The sequence below is a fragment of the Ylistrum balloti genome, unplaced genomic scaffold (genome assembly GCF_031769215.1).
Source record: "Ylistrum balloti isolate Yb309-2 unplaced genomic scaffold, AGI_CSIRO_Ybal_v1 Utg369722, whole genome shotgun sequence".
In the NCBI taxonomy this organism is placed as follows: domain Eukaryota; kingdom Metazoa; phylum Mollusca; class Bivalvia; order Pectinida; family Pectinidae; genus Ylistrum; species Ylistrum balloti.
In genome coordinates, this window is record NW_026781941.1 from 1,046,972 (window position 1) to 1,060,226 (window position 13,255).

At 35.8% G+C, this 13,255-nt stretch overlaps 1 protein-coding gene across 1 annotated transcript; it reads left to right on the forward strand.

Moving 5' to 3' along the window:
- The first annotated feature begins 4,829 nt into the window (after positions 1 to 4,829).
- On the forward strand, positions 4,830 to 11,027 carry LOC132565433 (uncharacterized). Its single transcript, XM_060230074.1, has 3 exons — positions 4,830 to 5,246; positions 6,536 to 6,730; positions 10,644 to 11,027. Exons 1-3 carry the CDS (start codon positions 4,830 to 4,832, stop codon positions 11,025 to 11,027), a joined length of 996 nt encoding a protein of 331 aa, XP_060086057.1.
- Positions 11,028 to 13,255: the final 2,228 nt, after the last annotated feature.

The following is a 13,255-nucleotide window of genomic DNA, read 5'->3' on the forward strand; positions in this document are numbered from 1 at the left end:
TAACCGTCTTAATTCATTATTGTTATTTCTTGAGAAGTTCCTAAGATGTATCTTTCCAAAATCTACCATGTAGGTTCCCTTTCGTCCTTTGTTGTGCTGAATGGTAGTCATCTATGATTGAAGTAGAGAAGACCGTGATTAATTTTGCTTGAAAAGAGCATGGTTGATCTTTCTCAAATTTCATATGTAGGTTCCCTTAATCCCTTCTTGTATATAAATGCATTGTTATAGGTATACTGTACATAGATATATTGTTAGGGATACACTGTACATAGATATATTGTTAGGGATACACTGTACATAGATACATTGTTAGGGATACACTGTACATAGATATATTGTTAGGGATACACTGTACATAGATATATTGTTAGGGATACACTGTACATAGATATATTGTTAGGGATACACTGTACATAGATACATTGTTAGGGATACACTGTACATAGATACATTGTTAGGGATACACTGTACATAGATACATTGTTAGGGATACACTGTACATAGATACATTGTTAGGGATACACTGTACATAGATACATTGGTAGGGATACACTGTACATAGATACATTGTTAGGGATACACTGTATATAGATACACTGTACATAGATACATTGGTAGGGATACACTGTATATAGATACATTGTTAGGGATACACTGTACATAGATACATTGTTAGGGATACACTGTATATAGATACATTGTTAGGGGTACACTGTACATAGATACATTGGTAGGGATACACTGTACATAGATACATTGTTAGGGATACACTGTACATAGATACATTGGTAGGGATACACTGTATATAGATACATTGTTAGGGATACACTGTACATAGATACATTGTTAGGGATACACTGCACATAAATACATTGCTAGGGATACACTGTACATAGATACATTGTTAGGGATACACTGTATATAGATACATTGTTAGGGGTACACTGTACATAGATACATTGTTAGGGGTACACTGTACATAGATATATTGTTAGGGATACACTGTATATAGATACATTGTTAGGGATACACTGTATATAGATACATTGTTATTGGTTCAGTTAATGACAACCCTCTTGTAGTGGATGCTGTTAATATTGTACTACAAAGTTCTGAGGATGATGGAGAGGAAAGGAGTGGTTATTATGATATACATGATTAATGATGTTGTATTGATTAACAGTGTTTTTTACCCTGCAACAAGTGGTATATTGAGGCAAGGGTATAAAAAACAAGCCAAACCTTAATTGAAGTAACAGCATTGGTCCTACTCCCGGATCAATGATGTGGATATATCCTGTGTGTTATGTTTAAAATTTCCTTAGACAGTGATGAAGACGAGGAAGGTGTACATTTATATTTTATACCAGTACAATCTATTTAGTTGTCAAGTTTTTCATAATAACCTTTTAATATACCCTTTTTTGCTCACCTTGTGCGAAGGACAACACTTTGATAAAAATTGCTTCTAATTATGCAGGACTGACAGATTTTAATCAAAATTGGTCAGAAGCATCCTTTGGGACAGGGAAACAAGTTTGTACAAATACTGGTTCTCTGCCCCCAAGGGGTGGGAGGGATGGGCACAATAAGGGAAATAGAGTAAATTCTCATTTAGCCTGAAGCATTCTTGAATAAAAGGGAATAAATCTTGTCACAACATTGTGTCTCTGCCCCCGAGGAGACAGAATGTGGCCCAATTAGTGAAATAGAGTAATTCATTAAAATTCTACTCCTCCTCTAGGAATGATTGGATTTTATATGACCAAATTTGGTCTCAAGCATTCTTTTGGTGAAGAGTAATAAATTTTTCCAAGTGAGTGATACAAGCGCTGTGGGCCTCTTGTTATAATGTATGAACTTCATTTATAAGATATGTACATGTGTATGAATACCCTCTAATAGCCAACACTCGTAACTTTTGAACAGGAAAGTGTATTACATATGGACAGGCCTCGGGGATATATATACATTTATTTTGTACATATTCAGATTGTCTTCAACTTATCCCTGACCTTTAAAACCTGTTTGTCTTGAGTGCCTGGTTAATATAATTGGAGGAGTAGGATCTTGCAACATTGAGAGAGAGCTTCCTAATGATATGGAGGTCAGTTAAACATATGCAGTCCTTGTAACATAACATTCTCAAGTCCTCCTACATATCATCAATGCCTATTAGTATCCTGGATACTATAAGTAAGGTAATCACACATACCTGTTTTCTCAGTAATTGCATTTTACCTACAAGTTCATATTGACCTGATAAGCACACATACCCATATAAGCACTAATTTGCCTAATACACACAACTGACTCAGACCCCAAATTTAGATCTCTCTTGCCAAATAAACACATCTAAACCATCAAGCTTAATTTTTTTTCTTATAAGCACACCAACCTGTATATACACTATTTTATCTAATAAACACAACTCTCAGTCTGAATGCCTGCATTTCCCTTTAGTGTTCTTGTAAGTATGCAGTGAGCTTATCAAGTCAAATACTGTATCTCTCGTCATATTGATCTGAAGAATAATATTTCAGTGATGATGACTATATATAAGTTGGTCCTGTAATTACTAGCATACATGGTACTTATTATCTTATCAGATTATGGAACTTGCTTCTATATATCACAGTGAGTAGTCTACAGCATCACTTTAATCTTCTCTTTTATGGAATTTTTTCATTGATGACTGAAGTTGGTCAGTGCTGCCTGGAGATCCAGTTATTTCCTGATAACGCTTATTAATAGTATGAAAAATTTGAGTCCTTACAGAGGGAAAATACTCCAGGTTTTGTTTGATACAAAGAATTAATTACTTCAGTGCTTTCAGTGGAATTGAACAAAAACCTCAGGCAACCTATCAAGATTACAAAAAATTTCTACAGCTTCGGTTGTGCTATAGATGTGTCACTTTAAAAATCATAGACAAATGTATTTTGTGGGGGTCAGTTTTTGTGTTGTTTTTTTTTTTTTTAAATAGTGGTCCCCATATTGTAAGGAACGGGGCAGCTGATATATCAGTGTAGTTTATAACCCAGTGTAGTATGGTATAGTGAAGCCCATGGTCAAATGAACCAATCGTTTTGCAATTCATCCTCATTCAATCATATAAACACATAAATAACAAAAACTAGGTTTGGGGTGGGGCAGGGGTGGGGGGGGGGGGCGGGGTTCTCTTCACCGTTGCCATGGTAAAGTGAAGCATTACACTATTTTCTTATTAACTTTTTTTTTATCAATTGTTTTGCAATTGATCACCATTAAATCATATAAACACATGAATAACAAAAAAATGTTTGGGTTGGGGAAATTTAGAGTGGGGCAGGAGAGGTTGAAGTGACACTTCATCATGGCCACAAAAATTACATTAACTTTTGGTCAGTAATGGATAATGGTATAGAATGCTAGCTAATAGGTTGGTTATTCATCAAGAGGCTATTATTACTGTTTCAGTATAATCTTTTTGTTGGTGTTAAGTAGAATAATAATTAAGGGATGTGTGATTTATACAGTATATAAATGACACCTGTTTACAAAATACATGTGTAACAGACACTGTGTCTGGCTGAGAACATGTCAATCTAACACAAGTTGTTCCTTGGGTTTTACCTCTTGAAAAAGTTTAATAAAACAATGATCATGAAAATCTATTTCCTACATTGATGTGTTTAAAGTTTAAGTCACATTCATTATTAATTGATTATTAATTATGACTTCGCCCTAGTGAAAAGTTAGAAGAAATAAGTCTCTTTTGTTAAGTAGATAATATGCATTACTCTATGGCATATGTATTATACAATATGTATATAGTGAAAATAGACAGATTTGATGTGAAGAAATGGAAGCAGATTGATGTAATTTAAAATATGTTGAAATAATGAAAATCACTTTTTTACAACCTAGATAGAGACAGACAGACAGAAAAGATGGAATAAAGATTTAATACCATACTTCATCTTGTCTTAATTAATCTGCCCCACCCTAAATTTCCCATTCCCAGACCTATTTTTTTTTTAAATAGGTGTTAATATGATTGAATCAGGGTGAATAGAAAAGGAATTGGTAAAAAATGTTAATTAGTAAGAAAATAGTGTAATGCTTCACTTTACCATGGCTACGGTGAAGTGAAACCCCCCTCCCACCTGCCTCACCCTAAATTTCCCCAACCATTGTTATTTTTCAGTTCTGTTATGTATCGAGGAACATATTTAAGTAACGTGATAAAAAATTAAGTGAAAACAGCAATTGAAAACAAAATATAAAGTGGCTTCACTTTATCATGCTACACCGGAAAATATGGTACCCATGAAATGAGCTGAAATTAAACCCCAAGAAAATTAAAGTTTCAACAGTACTTTGTTAAATATTGGCACCTGCTTATGTAGGGACCCAGGAGGAATTACGGAAATACTCAACCTTGCTTCACAAGCATTGCAGCTGGAAAACTAGAGGGCAAGTTCTCACTTGCAGAGGGAATCTTTACCTTGTAAACACAAGCATGGATTTAAGGTATCAAAATCTGTGATATAACAGCCTGTAGCCACAATTTTGATATATGTGTGTCCCACCCAGCTTTATACATCTTCTTTTTAAATCTACATTGCATGTCATTTTACATGGGTATAAACCTGAATAAATTTGAATTAAGTAGAATAATGTAATGTGTACAGGTAAAATATTGTTCTATTTTTTTATTTTACAGGTACACTGACAACGAATTCAATCCAACAAGCAGTCTTTTGTTTGGAATGGCAGCAAGCTCATAACCATTATATAGAAAAATCTATTTTTGAAAGGCACTGCATCAAAAACTAGTCATTATGCGTTTTTCTCTGTCCTTCATGGTGGTTGTTATGGCAGGAGTTATAGTCCTAATTTTATTGATGTTACATACTGTAAATCAGAAGTCGTCTGGACCACCTGTCATTGTCATCAATGATAATTCCAATAAAGACTTCAGCCTTCCGTTTGACCAAAGAAGAAAGCAAGTGGTTGGTGCACAAGCATTTCAGCCAAGAGGAATTGTACAGAGGCATAACGAATCATATGATTACAAAAAGGTTTTAGCAAAGCTAAATGGGGACGGCACTGCAATGGATGAACCACGTCTTATTGAAATCATCCGAAATCATTTCATCGTCCCTCCTTCGAAAGAGCCATACAATCTCGAAATCCCTGACAGATTGGATTATTCTAATGGACAGACACCTTTCATTGACAGTCGTTTGAACTATATAGTATGTAACTTAACGAAAATCGAAACTTTTTGTCTGTTTCCTTTGCTTCTGTCGATCTCATACTTCAACTTTCAATTTTTATGTTTTTATATTTTTATGTTCTTTGCCCTTCTGGTCCGGAGGTTCAATGAATTTGTGCCATATGGTGCGGAATCCATTAATTTAAAAATCTTTTACATAAATAGTGGGTTTGGGCACCCTGGTGGCACAGGGACAAGGCTTAGGATCCAATGGATGGAAGAGAGATAAATCTTGAATCTTTGGATACAGTGGGACTCCATTTTTTATTAGGAAATAAAATGCACTCTTGTTGTGTACTGGGTATATTTATGATCTAATTACTACCCAAAAATTTTCAATCTGTCCAAACTCGGAGCCTTTGACCCCTCAGTTACAAAGTTATTGCCCCTTGTTGAAAATTTCTTGTCCAGAGCAAGCAAAACTTTGCCAACAGTTAAGCAAGGATTAGGAATTTTTTTTGTATACATTGGTCATATTAAGATAGTGTTCTGTGAATCAAATTCAGGGCACTTGACACCTCAATTACAGAGTTACTGCCCTTTGTTGTAAATTTCTTGTCCAGAGCATACCTTTGCCAACAGTTAAGCAAGGATCAGGAAATTTTTTGTATACGTTGATCAAACAAAACATTGTGCAGTGTTGAAATTTAGTGTCTGGAGCTTTACTTTGCCTGCATTAAAACAAGGATATTGATATGTGATATATACATTGATTATTCAAAAGCAAAGTGCAGTATAGCAAAGTCAGTGTCCATGACCCCTCAGTACAGAATTATTGCCCTTTGTTAAAATTTTGTGTCATGAGCATATCTTTGCATTTGTTTAAACTAGAAGCATGCAAATTTATAAATACATTGGTCATACTAAGAGAATGTGCTGCATACTAAATTCAGGCCCTGCGACCCTGTAAGTACCAAAGTAATGCCTTTTGGTAAAATTTTATGTTAATAAAGTTGTCTTGGTGGGGTTTTATCATTTTCACTAATACTCTTTTTTTCTTAAACCTTAAAATTAAATAAATGTTGTAAATGGGGTTTTTTTTTCTCTCCTATACTTTTTAAAGAAATAAAATACCAAAAAAATATTTTGTATATATTAAATGTATTTATGATCTAACTACTTTTATTCTTTATAATTATTTATGGCATATTCTCTGTCACGTAATCAAAAAATAAAAAAGCAGAAAAAAATATGAATGGAAATGACACATTCAGCAATATAAAATTGAATATGTGATGCTGTACTTTGAATATTTTGATTCTTTCCTAGGAAGGAGGGTTCTATGTTGAATGTGGAGCTCTGAATGGAGAAAAAGGATCCAACAGTTTATTTTTTGAGAAAGTCCGAAAATGGAATGGATTACTCATTGAAGCTGATCCTTCTAACTATGAAGTCTTGATGACCAAACACAGAAAAGCCTTCACCATGCACGCTTGTCTCAATCCTAAGCCATATCCTGCTGTGGTAAGTCATCTAAACAGGTCATACCATGCTATGGTAGGTCATTTAGTCAGGCCATATTGTGCTATGGTAGGTCATTTAGTGAGGTCATACCATGCTATGGTAGGTCATTTAGTGAGGTCATACCGTGCTATGGTAGGTCATTTGGCCAGGTCATATCATGCTGTGGTAAGTCATCTAGCCATGTCATACCCTACTGTGTTAAGTCATCTAGCCATGTCATACCCTACAGTGGTAAGTCATCTAGCCATGTCATACCCTACTGTGGTAAGTCATCTAGCCATGTCATACCCTACTGTGTTAAGTCATCTAGCCATGTCATACCCTACTGTGTTAAGTCATCTAGCCATGTCATACCCTACTGTGGTAAGTCATCTAGCCATGTCATACCCTACTGTGGTAAGTCATCTAGCCATGTCATACCCTACTGTGGTAAGTCATCTAGCCATGTCATACCCTACTGTGGTAAGTCATCTAGCCATGTCATACCCTACTGTGGTAAGTCATCTAGCCATGTCATACCCTACTGGGGTAAGTCATCTAGCCATGTCATACCCTACTGTGGTAAGTCATCTAGCCATGTCATACCCTACTGTGGTAAGTCATCTAGCCATGTCATACCCTACTGTGGTAAGTCATCTAGCCATGTCATACCCTACTGTGGTAAGTCATCTAGCCATGTCATACCCTACTGTGGTAAGTCATCTAGCCATGTCATACCCTCTAGCCAGCTCATTCACTGCTGTGGTTAATCATCTAGGCAGATCATGCCTTGCTGTAATAACACATCTAACCAGGCCATACCCAGTTGTGGTAAATCATCTAGCCAGGTCATACCCTACTGTGGTAAGTCATCTAGCCATGTCATACCCTACTGTGGTAAGTCATCTAGCCATGTCATACCCTACTGTGGTAAGTCATCTAGCCATGTCATACCCTACTGTGGTAAGTCATCTAGCCATGTCATACCCTACTGTGGTAAGTCATCTAGCCATGTCATACCCTACTGTGGTAAGTCATCTAGCCATGTCATACCCTACTGTGGTAAGTCATCTAGCCATGTCATACCCTACTGTGGTAAGTCATCTAGCCATGTCATACCCTACTGTGGTAAGTCATCTAGCCATGTCATACCCTACTGTGGTAAGTCATCTAGCCATGTCATACCCTACTGTGGTAAGTCATCTAGCCATGTCATACCCTACTGTGGTAAGTCATCTAGCCATGTCATACCCTACTGTGGTAAGTCATCTAGCCAGCTCATTCACTGCTGTGGTTAATCATCTAGGCAGATCATGCCTTGCTGTAATAACACATCTAACCAGTCCATACCCAGTTGTGGTAAATCATCTAGCCAGGTCATACCCTGCTATTGTTATTAAAGTCACCTACCCAAGCCCCACACTGCTGTGGTAAGACACCCTCCATCAGATAGAGTGACTTTTTGTCAACTTTGTCATTGAACATCAAATTCAAATGTCGCACAATGATTTACATGCAAAGACAGTACATGTTTTGTTAAAAACAAAGAAGAAACAAAAATGAAAAACTGGCTTTTAAGTATCAAAAGAAAGTCTAGATATGGGTATCTATGTTGATATGCAATAAAGGGATGTATGTGGTGGTCAGCATTTACAAGAAAAATTAATAGAAAGGTGAATAGATGGTGAGCTTTTGCCATGGCACTGTGTCTGGCATCTGGTGTCAGTCAACCTTTTAACGAAATATTTTACTAGTCATGAATGACTGCACAGATTTCGAACAAATTTGGTTCTTTGGAGGAGAAGAACCAGGGGCCCAAAAGGGGAAATTTTACAAATTCTTTAAAATCCCACTCCTCCAGTAGGAATAAATGGATATTTGCCCAAATTTGGTTTGAAACATTCTAAGGTGAAAGGGAATCAATCTTGCGTAAACATGAGGTCTCAGCCCCATTGGGCGGAAGGGGCAGGGCCGCATAGGAGCAATAAAGCAAATTATTTAAAATCTTTCTTCTGTAGATATATATATCTCCTAATTAGACCTGAAACTTACATAGGTTAAGAATAAGTAGTGTATAAATGGTGGGTCTGGACCTGTTAAATGATTGAATATCTGAATTAGTCAGGTAAGCAATGCAGGCCCATTTGGCCTCTTGTACTTGTTTTTTTTTCACCAATTGTTACCAAAATTGAAACCATCAGGTAGATTAATAAAATTGTCAATCAATAATGCTGTTTAAGATATACATGCCATTACATGTATGCTGTACCATTACGTGTATACTGTACCATTACATGTATGCTGTACCATTACGTGTATGCTGTACCATTATGTGTATGCTGTACCGTTACGTGTATACTGTGCCATTATGTGTATGCTATACCATTACGTGTATGCAGTACTGTTTTGTGTCTATGGTATCATTATGTCCCCCAAACGAAGTGGGGGAACATATTGTGTTTGCTCTGTTTCTTCTTATTATTATTATAATTATTGTTTTTATTATTATTATTAACAAAACTTTACACACATATTCATACATGCGAGGTGGAGTGCAGGCCACCAATCGGTCATCTGAGCGGTCAGCTGTGGTCAAAATTTGGCCAAATTTTAGATATTGTCCGATTTTCGTGAAAATTGGTATATATGTATTAGGTGGCACTAGGAGCAAAATGGCGTAGTCCATGTTTGGCATGACTGCAGGTCTGATTATTGTGATCATTTACTGCTGAAGGGGTCGTTTGGGGGACATTTGTAATGGTCCCCATTACAATTAGTACTTGTTACATTATGCTTTATATATATGCTTCATACCTTTGAGTTTCTGATCATGGTGTTAAAGGGTTTTGGCCATGGTTTTTCCTAATGCCATATTCAGCCTAAAATGGTGCAATAATGTATCTAGTCTGCAGTACCCAGTCTCTCTCAAGTGGTTAGCTCATTAAATTTCTCACTCATGCATAACAAGTACTTTGGACTGCCTGAAAACAGGTATGTGGATATATTTGATTTTAAGCAGTGGGATCTGGGTGGCAGTGGTATTTATATTAAGATGTAACAGAATTTAACATAAACTGAGATAGTGGCCAAACCTCTTTAACTCAATTTACCCCAGGTACAAACTGAATAGGTATAATAGAAAAGTCTGTTACATATTACCATTTGAATGCTATATGTCAGCTAAATCTGGATGATTCCAGGAAGCAAGAGTAATGATAAATACTTATATCTACTGTATTTTCTTCAGTGAAAATTTTCTGTGAATACTTATATCTACTGTATTTTCTTCAGTGAAAATTTTCTGTGAATACTTATATCTACTGTATTTTCTTCAGTGAAAATTTTCTCTGAAATAAGTTTTTCATTGAACAATTATTACTGTGTAGTCTTTTCATGCTCAACATTTTTTATATAAGTTTTGATGTCCTAGCAACAGCAATATCATATCTAACTCTGTCCATACAGTTCCTGTTATGTCACTCTGTCCATACAGTTCCTGTTACGTCACTCTGTCCATACAGTTCCTGTTACGTCACTCTGTCCATACAGTTCCTGTTACGTCACTCTGTCCATACAGTTCCTGTTACGTCACTGTCCATACAGTTCCTACAGTTCACGTCACTACAGTTCCTCCATACAGTTCCTGTCCATACAGTTCCACGTCACTGTCCATACAGTTCCTGTTACGTCACTGTCCATACAGTTCCTGTTACGTCACTCTGTCCATACAGTTCCTGTTACGTCACTCTGTCCATACAGTTCCTGTTACGTCACTCTGTCCATACAGTTCCTGTTACGTCACTCTGTCCATACAGTTCCTGTTACGTCACTCTGTCCATACAGTTCCTGTTACGTCCAATAGTTCCTTCCTGATTCAATGTCATCAATTTTTAGATATTTTGCATTAATCTTGACATTTTTACATATTTTGTAGATGACATTCAACAAAGCCTTTAATAGGGGGAGAGTGGTTCATAATCAAGATGCCAAGAATTGGATCAAAAAGCAAAACATCCAATCTGACCCCGTACAAGTGCAGTGTCTACCATTATACTCCATATTGCTGGCCCTCAACCAAACAACGGTGGACTTCTTCAGTCTGGATGTCGAGGGTGATGAACTTAGTGTACTCAAGACTATTCCCTTTGATAAGGTTAACATTAAAATGTTGACAGTAGAATATGTCCATGATACTGGCCGATTTTCAGAGTTACAGGCATTCATGGAGAAAAATGGGTATGAAACACTTCTTCGAATGCAGAGAGATAATGGCTCGGTAAATGACATTATATTTAGAAAGAAAGGACTAAATCATTGAGGTCTGTAAGGTTTTAATGTAACCTTTCTTAGTGATATGAAAATGTGTCATAATAATTCCCTGCTAAATTAACATTCATTTCTATGTTCCCATCAGTTCATGGTCTCGGCCATGTGTACATAGTATTACCATTTCCAGTTCTGCTCATTTACTCTTTAATAGATCCAGGTAGAGAACTGATATATAGATAATTGTCATATACTGGTCAAACCCTGATTTGAACTTTTAGACTTTTAAGTAAAATATTCACAAAAACAGGAAGACCAGTATTTGAGAGCCTTTCCTCAGTAGGAATTACGCAGGCAGAATTTCAATTTTAATTCCAATTATTTACCATTGATTCTGTCGTCTGAATTTGATTTATTTTAAATGCTATAGATTCTACAGGAATTTTTATTTCACGAGTGCACTTTTTACCAAAGTAAATAACATTAAATGTTCCAAACTTTGTCCTTGGTTGCTTGCTGGGTGTTAGTGTTGCTATGACAACTCTAGTTTAATTGGTAATTTGATCTTCAGAAATTGACTCACTTTTTATGGTATGTCCATTATGGTGGTTTCAAAATACACCGGTATGTAATTTTGATAGCTGTATATTTTGCAAAGGTGCTTGTCTCAGCTTTGAGTGGTGTGCCATAACAGACAGATATATTCCTGTCACTTTCACTAGGAAACAATACAGGTTTAGATTACCATACTTTAATTTGAAATTTTTCAATGGTAAATGAACATTGAAAAACTCTTATTTCAAATTTGAATTGTACATGTAACTGGCTTACATGAGAGAAAATACATGTTTGTCAAATCACCAATTCTCAACATTCCTGTACCATTTTTTTTCTTTCATAGGTACATAGTACATGTAAATCTGTCTAGATTTCAATAATTCATTTTACATTGATTAAAATGACGTATAATATTGACTGATACATTGATTACAATGACGTATAATATTGACTGATACATTGATTACAGTGACGTATAATATTGACTGATACATTGATTACAGTGACGTATAATATTGACTGATACATTGATTACAGTGACGTATAATATTGACTGATACATTGATTACAATGACGTATAATATTGACTGATACATTGATTACAGTGACGTATAATATTGACTGATACATTGATTACAGTGACGTATAATATTGACTGATACATTGATTACAGTGACGTATAATACTGACTGATACATTGATTACAGTGACGTATAATATTGACTGATACATTGATTACAATGACGTATAATATTGACTGATACATTGAATACAATGACGTAGAGGTCAATCACAACAGGTGCCCAAAATCACTGTTATGATGTCCTGAACAAGCCCCAATAAGGGGCGAAACCTTTCGACAAATAAATTTATGAACCAAGCCTCTTTGCTTGTTGTGATTGACCTCTACGCTTTGATACTCAATATTCCTTCAATCACCCTGCATACCTTCGGGTATCCAGATGAAGAGGGTAAGGATCCTACTAACCTCCAACCGAACCACACCCGGTGTTGGCTCCACTACCCCCTTCTATTGATTACAATGAAGTATAATATTGACTGATACATTGATTACAATGAAGTATAATATTGACTGATACATTGATTACAATGAAGTATAATATTGACGAATCATAGAAAATGTCCCTATCATGTACCACCTATCTACTTTTTATGTCTTACTTGACTATTGAGGATGTTTTCGTTGCCATAGATGTTTCTTAAATGGCAGATTTAAATTGTTTTGACTGTTTGGGTGATGTCAGATATCATTTGTCAAGACTTTGTGTGAATCAGATAAGTTTTCTGGGCTGTTGGTACGGAAGTCAACTGTTAGTTGTTTGATATTAATTGATAGAATGAAGTCAAGTTTATATTGACATGTATGAACTGGTTGTGTGAAGTCAAATGGTGATTAATTTACATGAATTGATACAGTAGTAAGAAGCCATATTTGATTGGTGATGACTGGATGATGACGAACTGTGATTGAGTTGCCTTGAATGCAGTGAAATGATATCAAACTTGGTTCATCTTTTTTTTTCTGTTTTTGTTTTGATATCAAATGACCATGTATTTATCAATGTTGTTTATGTTTAACATTTCATCAGTATTTCTATCCATTACTTTGGCTTGTTAATCCTTTTCTTTTCTTCTTTGATTTTGAAAGTAGGAGTATACCTACTATAAGACATCAAAAATGTTTACAAGGAGGCTGACTGC

Bases quoted from the DNA above. Each gene is read 5' to 3' on its own strand.
- LOC132565433 (XM_060230074.1), top strand. From the start codon at position 4,830: ATGCGTTTTTCTCTGTCCTTCATGGTGGTTGTTATGGCAGGAGTTATA. The intron at 5,247-6,535 runs GTATGTAACTTA...ATTCTTTCCTAG, and splicing joins ACAGTCGTTTGAACTATATA to GAAGGAGGGTTCTATGTTGA. The intron at 6,731-10,643 runs GTAAGTCATCTA...CATATTTTGTAG, and splicing joins CTAAGCCATATCCTGCTGTG to ATGACATTCAACAAAGCCTT.